At 37.7% G+C, this 22,629-nt stretch overlaps 1 protein-coding gene across 1 annotated transcript in view; it reads right to left on the bottom strand.

The window, feature by feature from the left end:
- The window catches only part of LOC108426493 (nebulin-related anchoring protein), a 24,540-nt gene extending 1,911 nt beyond the window's left edge, over positions 1–22,629 (bottom strand). The window contains exons 1-40 of the mRNA XM_017696025.2: positions 22,102–22,629; positions 21,684–21,778; positions 21,403–21,490; positions 18,975–19,079; positions 18,774–18,875; positions 18,573–18,677; positions 17,143–17,250; positions 16,924–17,028; positions 16,700–16,807; positions 16,351–16,458; positions 15,094–15,201; positions 13,772–13,888; positions 12,642–12,746; positions 11,396–11,503; positions 11,052–11,165; positions 10,091–10,189; positions 9,876–9,980; positions 9,670–9,777; positions 9,425–9,532; positions 8,859–9,056; positions 8,665–8,769; positions 8,491–8,589; positions 8,276–8,380; positions 8,072–8,179; positions 7,587–7,898; positions 7,391–7,495; positions 5,939–6,037; positions 5,684–5,788; positions 4,179–4,286; positions 3,954–4,067; positions 3,630–3,827; positions 3,315–3,419; positions 3,111–3,209; positions 2,912–3,016; positions 2,017–2,124; positions 1,102–1,413; positions 683–787; positions 465–563; positions 256–360; positions 48–155 (exon numbers count right to left, since the gene is read on the bottom strand). Of these exons, the coding sequence (XP_017551514.1) occupies positions 48–155; positions 256–360; positions 465–563; positions 683–787; positions 1,102–1,413; positions 2,017–2,124; positions 2,912–3,016; positions 3,111–3,209; positions 3,315–3,419; positions 3,630–3,827; positions 3,954–4,067; positions 4,179–4,286; positions 5,684–5,788; positions 5,939–6,037; positions 7,391–7,495; positions 7,587–7,898; positions 8,072–8,179; positions 8,276–8,380; positions 8,491–8,589; positions 8,665–8,769; positions 8,859–9,056; positions 9,425–9,532; positions 9,670–9,777; positions 9,876–9,980; positions 10,091–10,189; positions 11,052–11,165; positions 11,396–11,503; positions 12,642–12,746; positions 13,772–13,888; positions 15,094–15,201; positions 16,351–16,458; positions 16,700–16,807; positions 16,924–17,028; positions 17,143–17,250; positions 18,573–18,677; positions 18,774–18,875; positions 18,975–19,079; positions 21,403–21,490; positions 21,684–21,778; positions 22,102–22,173 (4,770 nt within the window). The 5' untranslated portion in view covers positions 22,174–22,629. The remainder of the gene's footprint in view (positions 1–47; positions 156–255; positions 361–464; positions 564–682; positions 788–1,101; positions 1,414–2,016; positions 2,125–2,911; positions 3,017–3,110; positions 3,210–3,314; positions 3,420–3,629; positions 3,828–3,953; positions 4,068–4,178; positions 4,287–5,683; positions 5,789–5,938; positions 6,038–7,390; positions 7,496–7,586; positions 7,899–8,071; positions 8,180–8,275; positions 8,381–8,490; positions 8,590–8,664; positions 8,770–8,858; positions 9,057–9,424; positions 9,533–9,669; positions 9,778–9,875; positions 9,981–10,090; positions 10,190–11,051; positions 11,166–11,395; positions 11,504–12,641; positions 12,747–13,771; positions 13,889–15,093; positions 15,202–16,350; positions 16,459–16,699; positions 16,808–16,923; positions 17,029–17,142; positions 17,251–18,572; positions 18,678–18,773; positions 18,876–18,974; positions 19,080–21,402; positions 21,491–21,683; positions 21,779–22,101) is intronic.

Genomic DNA, 22,629 nt, shown 5'->3' with positions numbered 1-22,629 from the left:
TCTGTGTGTTGATATTTTAAAAGGGACCAAGGAGACATGTTACTCACATCACTAGCAATTTCTCTAGAGGCCTTGGCGGTCTGGAAGGGAATGGCATCTAGTCTCAGGTCATAGCCAGCTGTCTTTACCTGGTCGCCTGACGCTTTATAAACTTTCTATAAGGTGAACACACAGGATAGAATATAAGCTTAACAGAGTTAAATATACTCTTAACAGAGTTCCTACATATAAAGTGTGTTTAAAAACCTGTCATACATCACTGATCTGCTGAGCATTAATCCTGGCTCTGATGAAGTCAGGATTATCAGCATGTAAGGTGTATTTATGCATGGATTCAGTATCTCCGGACTTATACAGCCTCTAAAATACAAACAGGGACAGGTCAGAACAAAATTCTCATACATACAATGATATTGTACTTTTTCTGTCATTTCTTCATATCAGGATTCTATTTTTAGACGCACCTCACTACACTGCATATAGCTGTTCTTGGCATGGATGATATCAGGCGAGTCAGCAACCTGGGTAAACTTCAGCTGGTCAGGTAGCTGACGATACTTCTTCTGCAATAGCAAAGCAGGACATTTTCACAGAAGGAAATGTGAAACTGTATAAACAAGTATATGAATTGTCTTGACATCATCATATGCTTGTAGTATTAGGTCTGCCAGCATAGACTCACGTCACTTATGAGCTCTCCAGCTTTCTTTGCAGACTCCAGCTGAGGAGCTCCTACTGAGTCCCAGGCCACTCCCTTCATGAAGTTCAAATCTGATTTGTATACATTCTGAGAAGAAGATATTGAATTATATGGGATAGCGTTCAATCACAACACATTTTCCTTCCTATCAATATGACTTTGGTTTTCCAGTCTCTTCAAACTACAAAAAGTCAATTATTGAATGAACTTGATTCAAATGCGTATAACAAATGCGTTAACATGAATTAAATATGTACCACAGCATAATTATTGCCAAAAGTGAACTGAAAGACATTTTATATGTAATTATTTCATTCATGTGGAAATGATGTACACATACTTTTTTCAAGGTCACAATTTTCACGCTTTCAATCTTTCCCTCTGAACTCCTTCTGTCTTACCTGACTCTGCAGGTCGTAGGCCTTTTTGGCCCATTGCACCTTAATGTCATCAGGCAGGACAGTGTAGGAGTGAATGTGGGTCTTGTAGTCCTGATCACTGGCCAGGGCCTGTGCTTTCTTAGCATGGACCAGATTAACCAGATCCAGTCCCAGGTGATACTGGCCACTGGTGGACAGGGCATCTTTGCGGTAATTCTTATCACTCTGCAGACGTGCTGTCTGAAGACAGTGGAGGAGGTGAGTATCATCCATGATACTCTGTGCACCAATGTGCTTGCCTTTCTCCAGAAAGTGGTTGTGCTTGTACTGGTACTGTAGAGAGAATTGGATTCAGAGTGTGTTCAAGATTTGTTCAAAAAGTTAGTGACCACATTTATGAATAATAAAAAAAAAACGTTATTAGTGAACGACTTTTAAATTACAGTGAGATAAAAGAAGTCACAATTAGTTTTTGATATAGCATCTGTCTTGTATGTTGTTGCTTTTGGGGCAAAACACTGTGTCTCTAAAACTCTATCTTTCAGATGAAGGTACGTAACTTTCAACATATGATAATGGCATTTTATGTCAAATCATTCTGGGTCATTGGACCATTTCTATCGGTCTATTCTTTTAACACAATGTAATGGGCAGCTGCTGTTAAGTAAAAAAAAGAAAGAAAGAAAAACAATAAAAAAATAACAATATATATTTATACATTTTATATCACAGCTACTTAGACAGTAATCTAAATGTATAATGTTCTGTTCATCAAGTAAATGTCTAATTTTAAAACATGCATGCATAAATGAATCTAGTTCTGTCATATTTCCGGATGGTCAAATCAGGCTATGGTTGAATTACAGATTTTAGAACATTGCTGTCTATGCCTGTAGATGTTTACAGAACGAGTAAAATTAGCATGGTTTTACTTACATCACTGGCAATGCCAGTGGATGCTTTAGCTGCCTGGAAGGGGATGTCTTGCATAGTCAGTTTATAGCCTTGTGCTCTCAGCGTGTGCCAAGACTCTTTGTATTTGGTCTAGAATAAGAAAGTACACTTTAACTCAGTTAAAAGGGCATTCTGACCTAAAGGTACTGTTTAATATGTTATTTTTTATGCTATGTAGTATTCTGCAGCACAGAATTCTATCCATCTGCCTAATCAGTTTGAATGAAATTCATGATTTTATATTGCTTTCATTCATTAATGTTTTCTCACTACAATACCCCACATGCATTCCACAAATAGATCATACAATCATTGGGAATACCAGTTGTGCATAATTCTGACTGCAAGCCTAGCCACTGATCTATAAGCTAAAAAATACAACCAAGCCAACAAAAAGGAAACAAACTGAGGTAAGGTATCTACATAGCCAGGTAGCTCCCCTGCTACCATTAGCTTTGCCTCCTTATATAGTCATTTCTGTCATTTGAGTAATTAATTCTCTTCCTTTTGATGATGATTTGAAGACAGTTACTACAGGTATGCAGTGGCAATAAGACATTTGGCTACCTAGCAATAACATTAGCATTCATCAGCTAACAACAACAAAAAAAAAACATTCAAAACAGCCTGCCCCAAAAAATCCACCCTAAAGGAGTGATAGCTTTTTATATGTCACTATAAAGATTACAGGAGCACCTCAGAAACTGCCATGGTTATTTTTTTCATTTTGGCCTTCCATAGATTCACTTGATAAATTGCCTCATACAACATTTCAGTTAAACCTTTTTTAATAACATACTGGGTTAATCTAGAGCATCAAGCTATAGGACAGGGATTAACATGTAGGAATGTAGTGAAGTTGGTATGAAGGGCTTACATCACTGAAATTAGCAGCATTGATCTTGGCCTGGGTGATTTCGGGTCGCTCAGCTGTGATTGTGTAGTTATGCCTGTAGTTCTCTCCTTTCTCTTTGTACAGGCGCTGTGGGAAAGAGAGTGAAACACACAGAACAGCTCTCATCCTGTTTCAACAGAGAACAGAAACAGTGCAGATAAAAAGGTTTAAGTTGTCCCACCTCATTGGTGATCTTGTTGCTGAACTTGGCATGAACAATGTCAGGAGAGTCTGTAACAGAAGTGTGCTTAAACATGCAAGGCTGCTGTCGGTACTTTTTCTGTTGAACGAAGGAAACAGCAAAAGAAAAGGTTAAATTTCCTCTTGTCTTTACATTCGTGGAGATTAATACGGTTATATCTGACATTAAATGTTGAACATTTACATCGCTGATCAGCTGTGTTGCATGTTTGGAGCCCTCAATTTGTAAGGCACCAGTGGCAATCCAGGCTGCCCCACGCAGGTAATTCAGATCAGATCGGTATGATTTCTGTTACATATATATAAAGCATTGCTCAGAAAAACTGCAGGCACAATAATGAATTATTTTATGTAAATACTATGTATTAAACATTGCAATGGAGAAATCGGTTTAATACAATAAGCAATTGCATGATTTTAAAGCTTTCTCATATTATATACAGTGAATAAATTATACTGAATGATTGTATTATAGATAAATAGTGCTATAAAGGCTTACCTCACTCTGCAGCTCATAAGCTCTCTTAGCAGCCTGCACCTTCAAATCATCAGGCAGAGCAGTGTAATTGTGGAGGGTCAGTCTGTAATCCTGATCACTGACCAGAGCCTGGGCCTTCTTAGCATGAACCACGTCCAGCATGTCCATTGGAAGGTGTAACTGAGAGTGTACCTTAGTAGAGTCCTTCTTATATTTAATCTAGATAAACAGTAAACATGGTTGAAATTAATGCATACACTATGTTCATGTCTTATTTGTTTATATGTTCAACAGTCTAACCTGCTAATAATTTATACATAAAGTGTACACCATGGGCATACTCACATCACTCTGTAGCTGAGTGGCATGCACTGAGTGGGCAATGTTAATATCATCCTCCAATCCTTTCAGACCAATCATTCTTCCCTTCATCCTCTCAAACTCCTCTTTGTACTTTTGCTGAAAGTAAACATTTGTGGGTGTCAATTAGTTTTCATTTGTTTCCAGAATCAACCACAATAAAATACACAGACAGTTCAGTAATGTGAAAAATGTGGCAACCACTCTTACATCACTGAGGATCTCTGCAGAGGATTTGGCAGCCTGAAAAGGAATAGCATCCAAACGTAGCTTGTAGCCTCCATCTCTGAGCTTCATCCATGACTCCTTGTACCGTGACTGTGAAGAAAACAGTGTAATACATTTTTTTTAAATTAGATAATGAGATGAATATGGGGTACAATATACAGGTACCCACATACAAAGCTGTGCAAAAGCCAGAGATCACCCTTCATTTATTTAGCCTCAACAACTAAATGTAAATATATAATCAGTATTTCATATTTAGTGTTTTCACCCTTTGCCTTTACTACAGTTTCTATTCTATTCTTTTTTCAGAGATTTGCTTTCAGTTTCAAAGAAGTTTGTATCTGTAGAGATATTTTTCACCACCATCAAAGTTTTATCTTCAAAGTTGTTTGTATTTTCTGCTTTTTTAAAAATCCACGTAATTTCCAACACATTCAGTGATGTTGATGTCTGGATGTTGTGGTCAGTCCTTTTCCCAATAATGGCTCCTTTTTTTTATAAAAATGTATTTTTTTTTGTTTGTTTGTTTGTTTTTACCCAATTTTCTCGTCTCTAATTCCACCCGCTAGTTAAGCCTCCCCCAATCACACGACACTATCAATGCTAGGACGGTGTAGGCTAACACAGGCTTCCTACGAGACCACCAAACCACATCTTTTCGAACTGCCGCTCACACAATGTCATTGGACAGCTGAACTTACTCAGAGGAAAGACCAGCTGACTAACATCATAATGGGTGATGACCCCCCTACACACACACACGGAAACAGATGTGGGAGACGGCTGGGCCATCCCGCATCCAACAATACATCAGGGACCCAGGAGGTGGTGTAAAAGGACAAGACCTCCCACAGTGGGGCCTGTCGGACAGTGCAGCATGCGAGTGTAGCGAACCTGAACAGACTGCCGAGCACAATCACTGGCTGCCCCTATACAGCCCACCCTCAGAAGCTGACTGGGGACCAGAGATGAGGGCGTGGCTGCATGGCACTGAGTTAGCCATCTGATGACATACGAAAGAGAGAGAGAGAGGGTGATGGGGGAGAGGGGGTCATGCTACCTATCCAGAGAGAGCAAGGCCAATTGTGCTCTCTAGGACCCCGACCATGGATGGCTGTAGCATCACCAGGGATCAAACTCACAATCTCCTGATGATAGGGCCCCATGCTTAGCCGGTCATGCCACTCGGGATAAATAACCCTAATAACAGCTGCTTAGCATTGAGCTTCTCACAGAAGAAGGATGAACAGCCCAATTTTCTCCTATCTCTTAAAGACGAAGTACTGTTTGTCTGATGGTGACAGATTTGGTAGTCCTATCCCCTCAGAAATAAATTATCCATAATATCCATTTTAACATTTATTAAATAGTTGAAAGGTGGTCTCTGACTTCTGTACAGTAATGTATGTTTTTGGTCAAATCTGTTGCTTTTTTAATCTGTAACCTTTTCTGCAACAGGCAGTATGGAACCCAAACTAGAATCTCACCTCGCTGATGTTCATGGCATTTATCTTGGCCTGCATATGCTCTGGAAGATCTCCTGTCAGTGTATACTTGTGCTTCTCACTCTCCCCTTTCTCTCTGTACAGCCTCTGTAATGTCACAAGATAACTTATAAGACAAAAATGATCAATAATAACTGAACGCAGAATTCCCACAAGGAAAAATATTGCTGATTCACCTAGTGTATGCAATGTTTCTTTTCATTTCATTAAAATGATTTAGTAGTGGAAGTTGCTTACTTCTAGTGCCAGCTTATTGCTGAGCTTGGCTTGCACCATCTCTGGTGTGTCCTCCACGCTGGTGAATTTCAGGGCACTGACATTCTGCCGATACTTTTTCTGGAACACACAGTAGAGGCGTCAGAGACTTATTTGCTAAGTTCATTACTGGAGGCTGTTCTGAATGTAGAAAGATACACAATTATTCATATTCAGAGGTTTGGATAATGCACAAGATGTGATCATATGTCAAAGAAGCTAAGTATAAACTAGTTGTTTTATTATATTGTATACTCTTGACATTCCACACAGATGAAATATGTTCCTTAGAAATATTAACCCAGGCATGTACCCCTCTATTTTAATAGCTCTATTTAAATGTTTTTATTTTGAGTAAAGCATATCTAATGACTGTAATAATAGCTGCAGTTAAGGAGGGTGATAATACAAATGCTCCAGTATGAACTGGTAATAAGCATTATGAGAGTTTTGTTTGGTCTAATACACTCCAATTATGACACACTGGTAGTTCATTTCAGTATATTATATTAGACTCTGACAGCCTGGCTTCATAATGGCTTTTTAATAGTCAGAATAAATATCAGACTGTTGTAGAAAGGCTGGAGTTTTCAGAGGTTCTATATTTGACATTTGCTGAGTAAGAGGGCCCTGTTGAATTGAGTAAAAGTTCCTCCGTCTTCTTTCCTCAAAATACACCCTTAGTCATAAAACTGAACACAAAATATGGGTTATTCCCATAACTGTCCTCCAAAAAGTATTTCAGTTAAAGAAACTATATCCTAATTTTCTGTATTTAAGTTTTTCATTAGGTTCACTTATAAAGCTTGTCTGGATTTATGCAACAAAAATAGTCATAATTACTTTTTACCTGACCATTTCCAAACTCTCTTTATCCCTTAAACATGCTGTTGTTATTACTGTGTCTTTAAGATCCATTTCTGCAAATAAACTCTCTTCTGACTGGCTTTCCTGTATTGCACCTCTTTTAAAAGCAGTTTGTTTTTGTGATGTTACAAAACACAGTTTTCAAAACAGGCTGTTATTCCAGCTGAAGTTCCATATATAAACATTTTGAAACATTAACAATGTTTCAATACTACATTAAACCCTTCTATTTAAAAAAAAGAAGACATTTTTGTTTTTTCGTGATATGTTTTCTTTAAAAATGTTTAAAATGTTTTTTCTCAGGTAAATTGCATCTTAAATATTGAGGTTAACTGCTTATTGAATGCTAAGAACTGAAATTAAGGTAGGTAATAGTTAATATTTCATTTAAATTTAACCAGTCATCTAACTCAAATCTTAAGTAACTAAATAACACTTTAAATGAAAAGAATTACTGTTTTCTGAAAAGTTATATCAGTTTAAAACTCTATTAGATATATAATATGAGTCAAAAGATGGCCATGCATTCTGTGGTACTACATTGAAGCTGAAACAGTTGATCAGTACCTCACTGGCGAGATCGTTAGCTTTCCTAGCCTGCATCACGTCAAGAGATCCAGTAGTTTCCCATCCCACACCCTTCATCCAGTTCAAATCTGACCGGTACTTTTTCTGAGGAAGAAAGAAATTCTCAGTGTTCTTTGACAAACAAAGTTGCATATCAAGCATGCCGGAATAAGTGGTTATTTAATCAATCTCTTACATCACTCTGTTGGCCATAGGCTTTCTTGGCCCATTCCACCTTCATATCACTTGGCAGAATTGTGTACTCATGCAGGAAAGTCCTGTAGTTGGTCTCTGTGGCCAGGTCTTGGGCCTTTTTAGCTTGGCTGATGGTCAACATATCAAGCGAGGCATTGTATTTGGTCTTAGAATTTTCATACTCTTTCTTATAATCACGATCACTTTGAAGCTTAGTGGCCAGAGCTGAGTGGGCCATCTGTGAATCATCTGTCACAGTCTTCACCCCAATCATCTTACCCTTTGTCTTCTCATAGTGCTGCTTGTATTTCACCTAGTAACCAACAAAAAACATTTGATATTAATCAACAACAATCAACACATTATGAACATTAAGAATGATTTATGAGGCTAATGTAGGCTTTTCTTTGATATCATCATTTTGAGTATTTCTGTAGTTTTAGCCTGAAGGTTTTAGGTTGACTGCATTTATATTTGGTCACTCACATCGCTGGCGAGATCCCTTCTGGCTTTGGCAGTGAGGATAGATAGTGCGTCCATACGTAGCTCAAAGCCCTTGTCCCTTTGGGCCTCCCAGCTGCTCTTATATGTTTTCTGAAGAACACATATGGCAGCATTAATTTAAAACATTAATGCAAGCGGGTTATTTGATGTACAGATATGTAACACATTTGAAAAATTAACTCATACATTGCTGAGAAGCTCTGCATTAGCTTTGGCCTGCTTGTAGAGAGGCTCGTCTTTGCTCACAGTGTACTGATGGATGATCTGTTCTGTATCCGCCTTGTATGTTAGCTGATGGGGAGAAAAAGCCCAAAAGACTAAATGAACTGACATACAATGGATCATACAGAAAGCAATCAGACAAAACATGTTAACCAAAAGGTTAATAAAAAGAATCTAACATCACTCTGCAGTTCCTGACTCTTCTTGGCATGTTTGATAGAGGGAGTGTCAGCCACTTGGGTGAATTTCACCCTGTCCACCTTCTGACGGTACTTTTTCTGTGAGAAAAGAGAGGCATCAGAAAAGTCCTCAATTTTTCCTCCTAGACACTGTAGCCTCTACATACAACTTACATCACTCAGAAGTTCTCCAGCCTTCTTAGCCTGTTCAACGTCCAGGCAGCCATCAGCCTCCCAGCCGACCCCCTTCATCCAGATCAGGTCAGAACGGTATCGGTTCTGTTAGGGTCAAACAGCAGTGCTCATAAGGTACATTACAGATAAAAGAACAGTTAATTTAGCCTTTTGTTTACTCCTTCTTCTCTTACATCACTCTGCAGGTCGTAGGCCTTCTTAGCCTGCTGCACTTTGATGTCATCAGGCAGAATGGTGTACTCGTGGAGCCTCTTCCTGTACTCCAGATCACTGGCCAGTGCCTGGGCTTTCTTCGCATGGTTTAGGTTCACCATATCCATAGGCAGGTTACACTTAGTCTGAGTTTCTTTTGAATCCTTCTTGTAGGCAATCTAAGGAGATATGAAAACACAAAGCTTTAGTTCCTCACTCCACAACAGTTGTTTGAAAAAGCACTTACTGCAGCTTTATTTACTGTTCACTTTGTTATGGTAAGGCCAGGTCATGATAAAAACATTTTTCTGTTTTTTTAAAAATGCGGACAGCCTTTACTGCCTATAGTTGCGAAAATCTCCTGAAATGTATTAATTGGAGATTTATTATGGTCCACTTATGAAAGAAATCTTTCCTTCAACATCCTATAGTGTGCAGCTGTGTTTTTCCAATGGTTAAAAAAAAGAATGAGTTATGATATTTTGATAATACATATCACATCCTCCTATAATTCTTCCCATTTTTTAACTGGTCAAGGAATGTTTACCTCACTGTTCAGCTTTGCCACTTGGAGACAGTGGAGGGTCTTGGAGTCACTCACATTTACACCCACTGCTTTATCCTTGTTCTTTGCATATGATGCCTTATATTTGATCTGCAAGACATGATACTTGATAAGTGTTTCACATTAAAAATATCACAATATATCACAAGATTATTCCAATTAGTCTAGCAGTAAAGCAGCATATTACAATTAAATTAATCATATAACTTTTTTTAAATTTGACTTACATCACTGGCCAGATCTCGAGAAGCTTTGGCAGCTTTAAAGGTCAGCGTGTCCAAACCAATATCACAAGCTTTAGACTTATTCTTCTCCCAGTCCTCCCTATACTTGATCTATGGCCATGGAGAGATTTAACAACATAATAAATACACCAAGCCTCTGAAACTGGAAGGCAGCCTAAGTGTTACTGTTTTTATGGCATAAAACTCACATCACTGATGAGCTCTGCATTGGCTTTGGCCTTCTTGAGCTGAGGTGTGTCCTGTGCTAATGTGTACTGTGTCTTAGTTTTCTCATAGTCAGCTTTGTAGTTCAACTACAGAAGACATCACAGGAGATTTATAACTGATGATGCATTACACATAATACATTAGACATGATTTTAGACAAAAATGATACGTTTCACTGCAACAGATGAATACTTACATTACTAAATTGCTGAGCGTTGATTCGAGCTTGAATAATGTCAGGAGTGTCTGTCACCTGGCTGTATTTGAGCTTGTCAATGTGCTGTCTGTAATTTTTCTGTACAGGAAAAAATATTTAGCTATGAAGTAGCTGTGGTATTATCTTTACTCAGCAAGGCAATGTTCTTGCAACATAATGATGTACAGTACTGTGCAAATGTAAGAGAACGCCCTTTGTTTTTTATGTCAAAATAGCCATTAAGAAGAAGTTATTCATTTTTCAGGAGATATTTCTGAGGAGATTAGATATAAAGTCATCTACTTGTATGAAGAAGGGGAAGTTAAAGGAAAATATAAGAAAAAACATAGTTTCTGAAACTGGAATGGAAATTTTTAAAAAAACAGAGAAACTAATGACAGTGCAAGACCTGGTAGATCACAATAACTGTCACCATTAGATAAACAGTACTTAACATCATTGAGAGAGAGGAGCTAATCAAGTTCCACTGTTGCTTCAAGTCTGAAAAAACTCCATAGTTGTTTATATTCATCCTTCCACGGTGACAAGACAGCTCAACACTATGAGCATGAGAGCATGTATAGCTATCAAGAAGATGCTATTGAAAAAATAGGAAATTCTGCAAATCCATCAAAGAAGGTGCTGGTGTTCTCAATGGACTGACCACCCCAAAGTCCAGACCTCAATATTACTGAATGTGGCAAGGTTTGGTTTGTGGGACACAGAAAATCCACCCAGAAGCTACAATAAAGGCAAAGGGTGAACACACTAAATACTGAAAATTGTGATGTTATATTTATTTGTTCTGTGTCATTTTCTGTTTTCTTCTTTTCCTTGACTCTGAAAAATGAATAACTTCATGGCCATTTTGAATTTTCTACAGTATTATATTTAGATGCATTTTATGTATTTCAAAAATCACTTGTAATTTCAGGAAAGGTCACACACTTAGCAGACTCACATCTTTGAGAGGCTCGAGTTTCTTCTGGGTCTGATAAGATGGAGTAATGTCAGCAGGGTAGTTGTACTCTCCCTGCTCTGTCTTTTCCTGCCCATATTCTGACTTATACGCAATCTGAAATGAAGGAGATTGACTTCATGAAACTTGTCAGTATAATGATTATTTTGTACTTTAAAATATAAAATATAGAAACTTTAAACTTTACTGACAAAAAGCTCTGCACTCTAACATGATGTAGTCTTTCAATACACTGTTCTCACATGTCACATTTACAGTACAAGCACATTGGGTTCGACATACCACACAGGAGGAATAGCAGTGCAATAACAGTAATGAAGTCTTACATCACTGGCCAGCTTTCTGACTTTCATGGCATGCATAGTTTTCTTGTCCAGTCCAGTTCCCTCATAGTGACCTTTCATGTGACTGGTGTACTTCTCCTTATATTTATTCTGCAATCAAACACAATGTAAAGTAAGATTCAGTCCACACCTGCAGTGTTTTCATTAACGAGCAGCCAGACATCATTTCATGTGCAGTTAGGGATATTTCTCTTAGTGTGGATTTATCAGTGGTGGACAGTAACTAAGTAAATGTAATTCATTACTGTACTTAAGTCGTTTTTTTCTGTACCTGTACTGAAGTTTTTCCATTTTGGGTGACTTTTTACTTTCACTCCACTACATTTCAAAGTCAAATATCTGACTTTTTCCTCCACTACATTTTGAGAAATCTGTTGTTCCTTTTGGTATTTGTGTGTATAAAAACGTAACATGTCAAAACAAAAGAAGCGCAAAGCAAGAACACCAATGATGGATCTAACCTAACCTGTAAATAGATATATGAACACATATGCAGTCGTGACTGGCATGTTTCTTTTTTTCTGAATTCATACAAACACTTTCATTTTATAGTAAATGAGACCTACAGATCAATACAGTAAAGGAAAACCTCTTTGTGATCCTGAGTTTAAAGCCAGTTTTTATTCAATTTGTAATTCATTTACAAAGTAATCTTAAACTGAAACTTTGCTTGTTTGTAAAAGTGATTTCTGAGCCACTCGGTTCTACCTGAGGAAACTGTTTGCCTTCAGTGTTTTGTGCTTATGATAATTTTAATAGACATCAGCATCACTAATTGATGACATTCTATTAAAATACTGGTTTACCAAGAGAGACACTGGAGGATTTCCACCTAAAATTAGTTCATGAAGCGAGTCTTGTTGCAAAAATGATACCAGGACATCAGAGCCATAATTAATCTTTTAGTACTTTTACTTTCGATACTTAAATACATTTGAAGCCAAATACTTTTGTACTTTTAAGTTGAGGTCTAGAGTAAGGACTTCTACTTTTACTGGAGTAATATTTTACCTTGGGTATCTCTACTTTAACTCAAGTACATGATTTGTGTACTTCGTCCACCTCTGGGATTTATTTTACCTACATAACTGTGATGGATGGAATTTTTAAAATTTCTATGATTATAAATGGCAATGTGAAACAACATGACTCTGCATAGTAACAACTCATTTAAAAATAGAAAACGCTCTCACTCTATGAGCAGTCAGATCACAGAAGGCATACTCACATCACTGGTATACTGGGCGATCTTGGACACATTTTTGAACTGTGGTGTTTCACAGTAGTTGATGCTGTGTCCTTTTGTATTCTCAAGGTCCTTCTTGTATTCAACCTGAATGTGAAAGAACAAGAGATGATCAGTTACAGCACGAACAACCATAATCTGATACCTTCCATTTCACTCTGAGTGATGTAGTAACACGCTAGAATTCTAAACATTTGTCTCTCGTGTTGACCTTCACACTCCACACAAAAAAGCCTCTTTGCCCTTTGACCGCTAAAGATACATCAGACTCAGATGATGATATGGCAACAGTCTATGGTATCATCAGGTATCAACAAAGGCATGTAGACAGATGTCCCTGTGCCATCTCTGGACACTGATGTGGTGTTTACATGTGTAAGTGCTCTCTGACTATGCTCTGTGTGAGGAGCTGAGCTCAGCAGGAGAGCCATGTGAGAGATGAACACAACGCAGGCTTGGAGCCTTTATGTCTGACTGAACTCATGACCAAATGCTTTTTTTAATCTTCTATGTCATGTGCAGTATTATACAAATGTCTGGTTTTGCTGTATGGGCTTGCAAGGGAACCACAATCTCAATGGCACATGGTCCTGATGTTCCATGTCATGGATAATGTTCTAAGAACATTTAGGGCTGGTTTTCTGGACTAAGACTATTATCATTGGAAATCTTAATGAGAATTCTTAGTCTAGGCTGAGTCTGGGAAACAGGTCATATATATTCTCGTACACACTAGATATGTATATTCTATTTGTAGGCATATCCTGCTTACCTCTTTCATCTATAGGCTTATTATTCAGTTAGAAATTACCCTTGTAAATAATTGGGTAACTACCATTTTACTGCACTATAATAATAATCCTACTACTACTACTAATAATAATAATAATATTTGCTTCCAGCTTTTTTTCTGAAAAATGAATAAGCTGTACTTAATGGCTTCTTTGACTGGAAATTAAACAAAAAAAAGGATATCTTTGCCTCTTGTACAGTACCACTGTGTTGAGCACATAATGTATGAGAGTGAGGAACAGTTGTGAGTGCACATATGGGCTGTTAAGGTTAGCATACCTTGTGTATGCTGTATTTAAGACTACACTTCAGAACCTCACCTCGCTAACGATCTTATTGATCTTGCGGGCATTCTTCAGAGTTAGGTTGTCATCAGGGGCCAGAGAGTGATAGGCAGATGAGCCCCTCATCTTGCTCAGGTCCTTCTTATATTTCAGCTGTAGGTTAAAAAAGGAGAGAGGGAACAAGGTAGGTGCTGTTCAAAACCAACAATGCTGATGTCCGGTTGCATTCTCCTGGCGTGAGCAAACACACATGTGCTCAAATATACACTCAGGATGACTAAATCTGTCTGTTGGGAGCTTGTGGAGTGACAACACTAGATTCCTGGCTGGAAGTCCTGACAGTAAGATTGATTACTAGACCTGGAGCAGAAATTCTAAGCAGAAAAGGCAACATGGACCACAGAACATGGTTGGGCCCACCCTTTCCTGTTAACTGTTGTGCGAGCAGACACAGTTAGCCTATAAGATGTGTCAAGAGTCTTTGTTTTTATGTAACAAAATGTGCATCATAACTTCCTACTAAAAATATACACTATACAAACAATGGTAGCAGAATGGAGCTCAGTAACTTTAAACATGGCACTGTCAAGGATGCCACCTTTGCCACAAGCCAGTTCTGCCCTTCTAGATCTTCCCAGGTCAACTCTAAGTGGTATTACTGTGAAATGAAAGTATCTAGAAGTAACATCTCTGTTGCATCACTGGAAGCAACATCAGCGCAAGTACTGTACCATGGGAGCTTAATAAGATGAGTTTCTATAGCCAAGCAGTAGCACAGATAACTAGGATCACTATATGCAATGCCAAAAGTCAGCTAGAGTGGTGTAAAGCATGCCACCACTGAACTGTGGACCAGTGGAAACGTGTTCTCTGGAGTGAAGAATTATGCTTCAGTATCCTGTCTGACGGGTGTATCTGGGGTTGTTGGACACCAAGAGAACACTATCTACCAGGAATGCATGATTATGCCACTGTACACAAAGCCAGCTCCATAAACACATGGTTTGACAAGTTTGGTGTGGAGGAACTCCAGTGGCCAGCACAGAGCCCTGACCTCAAGCCCACAGAACACCTTTAAGATGAAGTGGAAAGACAGGTCTTCTTGCCCAACATCAGTGCCTGACCTCATAAATGCTCTTTTGACCGAATGTCACAAATTCACAGGAACACTCAAGAATCTTGCGGAAAGAAGTGGATGATGGTAAGAGGATGATATAAGTGCCCATGATTTTAGAATGGAATATCCAACAAGCTGTGATGGTCAGGTACTTTTGGCCATATAGTGTAAGTGTAGTATAGATTTTATATAGTGATAAGCTAGTGAAACTTTATTAAAGATAGGACACTGTGATGCTCACATCACTGGCAATGTCGCTGGCTCTCTTGGCCATCTGGTATCCAGGCGTGATCATAGCAGGAAAGCTTCCTTTGCCCCTCTGCTGTTCATATTCCTCAGTGTAGGCATGCTGAGAGGACAAAGATGCACATACACTTAATGATGTACACACAAAAATACAGTTCATAAATTATTATTTCAATATGTATCTATGTAATAGGATTAAAGTGAAATGCAAAGTGAGGCAAAAAAACTATACTGTTGAAATATATAATTTTCTAGAAAACACATAAACCTGTTTGCATTACTACTGTTAAAAAAATTTGCAATTTGATAATTGTATAATTGCTGATAATTGCAATTTCATACAAGACTAATACAGTGTAGACTGAAATACTATAAACTAGACAACAGAAGGTATTTTAAGGTGCTTTAATTAATATGTCAGTCTTTTAAGAACAGCAAGCTATGAAATACTAAATAATATATTATTATGATATATATTTAGATGTTCTAACATGCTTTATCTATATACAGACATATTAATATGATTTATCTACTATAAGTGGTTAATTGATTGATAATTGATAAGTTATCTGCCTTCAAATTTGATCACCACTTTTTAAATATGAGGTATTATAGATGCTACTTTTATTATAAATTCATGTTAGATGTTCTATAGGTTTATCCGTCATTATGGAATCAATTACAGGTGTTTATCCACATCTAAAATTTCTTCTTTTTTAACATTTTTGTAAAACTTAGGCATAGTTGTAGAAGTGGCATCTCATTAGAATTATTTTATACAGCAGAACTGGTTTTGTATGAATAAAAACAGTAATTCCAAATTTTTGAAAAGAGATTCAACACTTTTTAAAGGTAATATGTGTGGTTTTGCATGGCTGTTAGCAAATATTTCAACCTCAAGTCTCCTCCATTAAAGTCACTTCCATTTGTTTATGCCATGCAATGGTAAATACTTTGAAGTACATGCCTGAAGCCTGACCAATCTGCTACAGCTAATGATCAAATTGTATTAATTAACTATAGCAGACCTGTCAAAAAAAGGCTCATCAGATTATTACACAGATGGTGGGCCACAAGTGTAGCTAGCAGTAAAAGCCCAAACAGTGTGATTAAAAGATCAAAAAGACAGAGGAGATTTGATGAGTATATTTGGAAGAAGAGAGAATGTGCCATATGGGACGATATTACTGATATTACTGAACGAGCAGTGCTTAAAAATGAGCTGAAATGGATAAGGAATTAAATGTATCACCTGACTGAACTTATCTGCATTCTCTTTGGCCAGAACAAACTCAGCAGCTCCAGCGTCAGTGCTAGCTTTACCCTTCATCTCTTGCTCATACTTCTGCTGGTACTTCACCTGCACAACATAAGCAATCAGCTTTCTTCTTTGGACATGCAGCTTTTTGCTTTATTCTTTTACAATATGTCAAACTCTATATGGTAAATAAAATGAGCACCAAAAAAACAAAAAAGTTTTCCCTACACAGGATGTGTTCACTTATTTTCACATAGAAAATTAACAAAACATTTAATTGTTCAAATTTTTTCATTCAGCTATAAGTCTGAAAGTAAATCATGACTTATGTGTTAGTACTTACTTTACTAGCCATCTCATTTGCTTTCTTAACCACTTGGTATCCAGGAGTGACATGGGCAGGGAAACTACCTTTCCCTCTCTGCTGTTCATAGTCCTCAGTGTAGACAAACTGTTAATCATGGGTAAGAGATCAACTCCATATCCACAGATTCAACTTTTCATAGATTTCATAGCGTTTAACAAATTCTATAGATTTAATGAAAGTGTGAGAGGGTTTGCGCTTACGTCACTTGCAATTCTTCCTTGGCTTTTAGCCAGGACAACTTCAGGGGAATCTGTCACAGTAGTGTACTTTGACACCCTCTCCTCATGTCCCTTCTTGTATTCCACCTGAAAGTAAATTACATACATACAGAAACTGCTCAAAACGTCTCTTACAGCATTTACTGTGGAGGTCATGGCACAAAATCCCACAGTGCTTGCACCTCAGGGAGTTTTTCTTACATTGCTTGCAAGAGTGTTGGCTTTCTTGGCTACTTCATATCCTGGAGTGAGCATGGCAGGGAAGCTGCCTTTTCCTTTGGATTGTTCATATACCTCTGTGTACTTCACCTGTCAATCAAGAGCACAGGCTTAAGCATAAGCTCCAGAGCCATGCAGTGGTTTTTCAGGTAGTAAGAATACTTTTAATGTACCAAACTTCTATACTGTTTTGAAAGATATTTGCCATAGCCCAGCATACGTTTCAGTAAAATTCAACAGCCCTAAAAATAGTTTGTCTGGCTCAACCTCTTGGAATTGCCTTCACAGCAACAAAATAATGGAGGCATTGTGACATAAAGTAGACAAACAGAGACAGAAATAGGTCCAACGTCATCCACAGTACTACGCAAAATGTCAGAGACCACCCTTCATTTATTTACTTCACAATAAATTAAGTACAAGTTTTTTTTTGGAGATATTTCTGAAGAGATTCTGAGGGACAAAAAAAGTAATAATAACTGGAGTTCAAAAATCAACCAAAATCTGGTAGGCCATCAAAACTGACACCATCAGATAAACAGTACTTCACATGTTTAGCTTTCATCCTTAAGAAGCAGGAGAAAATCAAGCTCAACTCTTGCTTCAGATCTGAAAAATCCACAGGTGTTTCTGTCCATCCTTCCACTATGAGCAGACAACTCAATGCCATGGGTCTGAATGGAGGTGTAGCTGTCAAGAAACTGTTACTAAAAAGAAAACCAAGGAAAATCTGCAAATCTTAGTGTTCTTTGAACAATGAGCAGACCACCTTAGAGTCCAGACCTCAACATCACTGAGATGTGTTTGAGATTACTTGGATTGTGAGATATAGAAAATATAACCTACTTCTAAGATTGAACTTTGGAAAATTATCCCTGCAGCTGACTTTGAACAACTGAAATCAAGTCTTCTGACAAGATTAAAAGCTGTAATAAAGGTAAAGGTAGACACACTACCACTGATAAAAAGATGTTTAGCTGTTGAGGCTTCTGTGTAATTTTCTGTTAAATATATTTTCTGCTTTTATTCAGATGCTGAAAAATGAATAACTTGTCTTTAAAGGCCAGTTTGACTTGAACTTAAATAAATGAAGAATGATCTCTGATTTTTGCATATAACATCACTTTGCTATTACAAAGGATAAATCATTTAAATATAATGTGTTATGTATTACATTTGCAAATAAATAAAGTGTTATGTATTACATTTGCAAATAAAATGCAAAATACTATTTTGAAGTTGCAAAAAACTCTTTGTTAAATAAACTCAGACAAAAGAGCAAGGTTATTTTTTAAGGAATATGTACTGGTGAATTACTAGCAGATTTGTTCCTGGCACTGTACACCAGTAAAAGCTATTCAAGCTAAGTGTAAAGTGCAGTAAAAGCCACTGTAGGGGGAAAGTGCCCATACATCGCTTGCCAGTGAGGTTCCAGTCTTAGCATGCAGAATTCCAGGTGTGTCGGTCACAGAGGTGAACTGTGTCACTCGCTCATCGTGACCTCGTTTATACTCCACCTAAGACACAGGAACAGAGGCACATGCCTTCATTTAATGGACTGCATCCAACACAGGCATGAGTGTTTATATGCAGCTCTAAGAGTAATCACTTACATCACTGATGGTCTTCTGTGCCTCAGAAACGCGAACTATCTCCTGGCTGGTTACGCTGCCCGAGTACCATGTCTGCTGCTCTGAAAACTCAGACTGGTAAGCCTAGGAAAAATTTCAGCACCCCTGTGAGCACCCTGGTTTCAGTGGTCAATTCAACATTTAACATTACCTCATTTAAAAAGACATGAAGTGACCTCTCACCTGGTTGGTCATTTGGCTGGCCTTGCGAGCCTGCTCTATGTCTTTTGACCTCATGTCATAGTGAAACGTGGACATGAAACGTTCACCTTCCTCTCGATATTTAATCTGAAAACAAACACAGTGTCTTCACTCAGCACAGTTCAGCTTAAGCATGTAAAATACATTGCATAAAACAATTTAAAGGCCTGTACATAGGTCCACCACTGGTTTAAATGCAGAGTACAAAAGAGCTGTCAGACATCAATTATCAGATTGTTTTTAATTACAGTAAAGTAAACCCAAATTAGATTATTGTTTCACCAGTAACTAAAAGAAAGAATCACTGATATGGAATCATTTTCAACACTTCTCTACAGTACTATGACCATTGGTTGAACTATACTATAGCAGTTAATAACACTCCTTCCTTTTTCTTCTTAATGATCATCATATTTAACATTAGTGGATATTTGGAGATCAGAACAAGAATTTTATCAACACAATGAAAATAAATTGCCATTATAATAGGCAACAAAACAAAATCTGCGCTGAATATGTTTGATATTATTATTTCTGTTAATAATGTTAATAGTTTTTGTGTTTTAATACTGGAATGCAAATACATGAAATATCAATATGATATAATCTGCGACCCTATCTGTATTAAGTGGTTAATGATGATGAATGAATGAAACAAATATTATATAGTATAATAGTAGGCATACATTGTTTACACATTGCTGTATGTAGGCTTTAAACTCCTGTTGTGTCCATTTGCCCCGTAACTACAGCACTCACATTGTTGCTGTCCAAAGAAAAATGGTAATTTTACAGGAGAGGGCAAAAACTTTCTTAACTTTCCATGAAAGTCAATGTAAAAAAATTTTATTCCAAGCAATTCTGGAGCATTTCTATTTCTCTGATTGGTCCATACACACCGTTTATCATGAGCCATATTAGTTTCATAGTTACCAAATAATTCACAGCAATTATTAAATAATAAGATTCATAAGTTAATCATAAGAATGACAAGTATGAAACTTGCACACACAAGGTCAGTACAACACTGATACTAAGCTTATAACTTGTGAACATGACACCTACTAATTAGACTGTTCAGTTCCTAGTGACTATAGTAATGCTCATCACACTGGTTTATCAGTCTACTCAGGCTTTAGCAGGAACCTCAGCAAAGGAGCCCTTTTTGATATTTTCTTTACATTATATCTGCTGTAGTTTGATTTTAAAATAGTTAATAAGCAGGTATTGATGGTGTTTCTTTTGGAGATTGAATATTATAGTATTTTTTAATTTAGTGGGTACATATTCTAAATGTATTCCGATACATATGTTATTTAATTTCTATATTCTGTATATGTACTCCAAATATCTGTTTATTATGTTATTTTATGTATAATTATATCCCAATCCTGATCTTAAGCATAGTATTCAAGGGGTTAAAACAATCATGACAGGGCTGCGATCAATTTTTCAACCAAATTTTTTAAACAGCTATTTTTACATATCCCTAAAACAGTATTGTGACTTGATTGGGAAGTAACCTCTATTATCATGTAAAGATAGGTATACAAAGTGAAGCCGTCTCCCTGGGTCAGAGCGTGCGGTCAGTGCTATCTTCATATCAGAAAATGATCTGTGTTCTAACAGGTCTTTCCAGGAAGTAGAGGAATTATGTGCATGATGGAGTTTTGATAGGCCACACGCTGGAGCTCTGCAGAGCCCAGAGAAAGCTCTTAAGCAAGCTGACAGACAGGAGCAGGTGGGAATCCCAGGATGAGAGAGGGAGATGGAGGGGAAGAGAGATAGAGACAGGACAGGCAGGAAGGAAAAGAGGAGGGCTGCTTTCTGGGGGCATAAATTTAACCACCAAGCGCATAAAGCAGACTGGCGAGGGGTGTCATGTCGCTGTCACACTTCAGAAATAGCTCGGAGACTCAGACCCCATTCCAAACCTGTAGAGTCACCAGGGCCTCAGAGTTCTCCTAAAAACAGCTTTACAATCCTCCCATAAAAAAGGCTTAGAAATAAATGTACGTAGTTGCAGGGTCTTTGAAAGGACACTTCATTTTAGATCAGTTGGGAGAATTTAGCAGCAAACAGGGCAATAGCACCAGTTTCGTAAACACTACTATTACTCTTTAACTTCATTAGTCTTTGCTGTCAAATTTTGGAATCAGACCGCCTTTCTGCTTTGATTTTGGAGACATTACGATTTACTTCTACAGCAACAACATAATAAACTAATATTTCTAGATTATCCAGTCTTTAATATATTCTGCTATAGAATCTGCTGTAGAATTTAATAAAGCCACAAAATATGTAATCGTCCTTATCTCCTTATGAACATCATGGTGTATGCAATGAGTAAAGCAATAAAAAAAGCTGCTTTCTGTCATTTAGCATCAATGAAATATAACCATAAACTCACCTCGCTCACAGCCTGTGCCTGCTTCTTAGCATTGATGTTGACGGGAGTTTCATAGACGCTAGTGAAGGAGTTGTTCCGTGGATTATGTCTGTGAATTACAGACAGGCTATAAGCACACTCAGTAGACACTTGACAGTTTTTTAGCTGAATGGCAGTGGTAAGAATGGCTGCATTGTTTACAGGTACTGATGTATATGTAGAGAATGTATCTGTAGAGAAACAAAGAAACAATTTTTATTTACCAAGAGAAGATTTTACATGAAAGATCATCCTGTACTTACACTTGACAATAAGGCCTCTTCTGGTGACTGACAAAATTATTGGCGGTGAGAACCATCTTACAGACCTCACAGTGAAAGCATGCTTTGTGCCAGTTCTGTTTATGACAGAGAGAACAGATAGAGAATGAATCATTACGGTATTACACAATCTGGACCTACCTTTTAGTATTTTATTCTGAAGTCATGGCTGAAAATCTGACATGGCCATCTTTTTTGCTGTCCTCACTGGTAAATGTGATGGGCAAACTGAACAAACTGAATCCTAGCCATCATCACCTAGCCATCACAGTTTTGAGTTCATCATAAAAGATAATGTGTCACTGGAGTTATCTGCTAAATTATTGGCCAATAAAGACAAAATATGGTGTTTATCATAAGAGCAAATGCACATCCACACTTTACATGCACAGAGTCTTACCTGACCAATGAGATTGATCTTCTCAGCTGGGTACACCACAAACCCACACCTGGCACAGTTTTGAATGTTCATGTTTTTTTCCTGTTGTTGGGACCGTCACTAAAGAGAAAAACAAAAATCGATAAACAAATTCTCTAAAAATCAGTGGTTGTGGACAGGCCACACGGGGGAAGCCAAAGTGCCCCAGACAGCTCCTGCTTCCACTTGTATCTCACTCTCTGGCCTGTGTTAAACTTAGCTCTGGTCTTTCGCAGGCCAGCTCTCTCTATTACATGAGCTGGATGCAAGGTCCCACCCCTCTTTAGCTACCGTCAGCTGAATGGTTGCCCAGCTGTCTGTTAGTTGAGAGAGAAAAAAGAGATGCTTCTGGGTTTATGTAATTGAATACTGAATTTGTTGTTCTTCATTTGGGCAGCTTAGTCACTGTGGTCTTCACATCTCCCAGATGTGCACAAAAATAGGGAAATGAAATCACGCAATGCTTACAGGTTGTTTGTGTAATACATACATTACCTATGAGCTTTCTTT

Source organism: Pygocentrus nattereri, chromosome 13 (genome assembly GCF_015220715.1).
Source record: "Pygocentrus nattereri isolate fPygNat1 chromosome 13, fPygNat1.pri, whole genome shotgun sequence".
NCBI lineage: Eukaryota > Metazoa > Chordata > Actinopteri > Characiformes > Serrasalmidae > Pygocentrus > Pygocentrus nattereri.
Note: the sequence above shows the minus strand (reverse complement) of the source record. Positions and strands in the feature narration are given on the sequence as shown.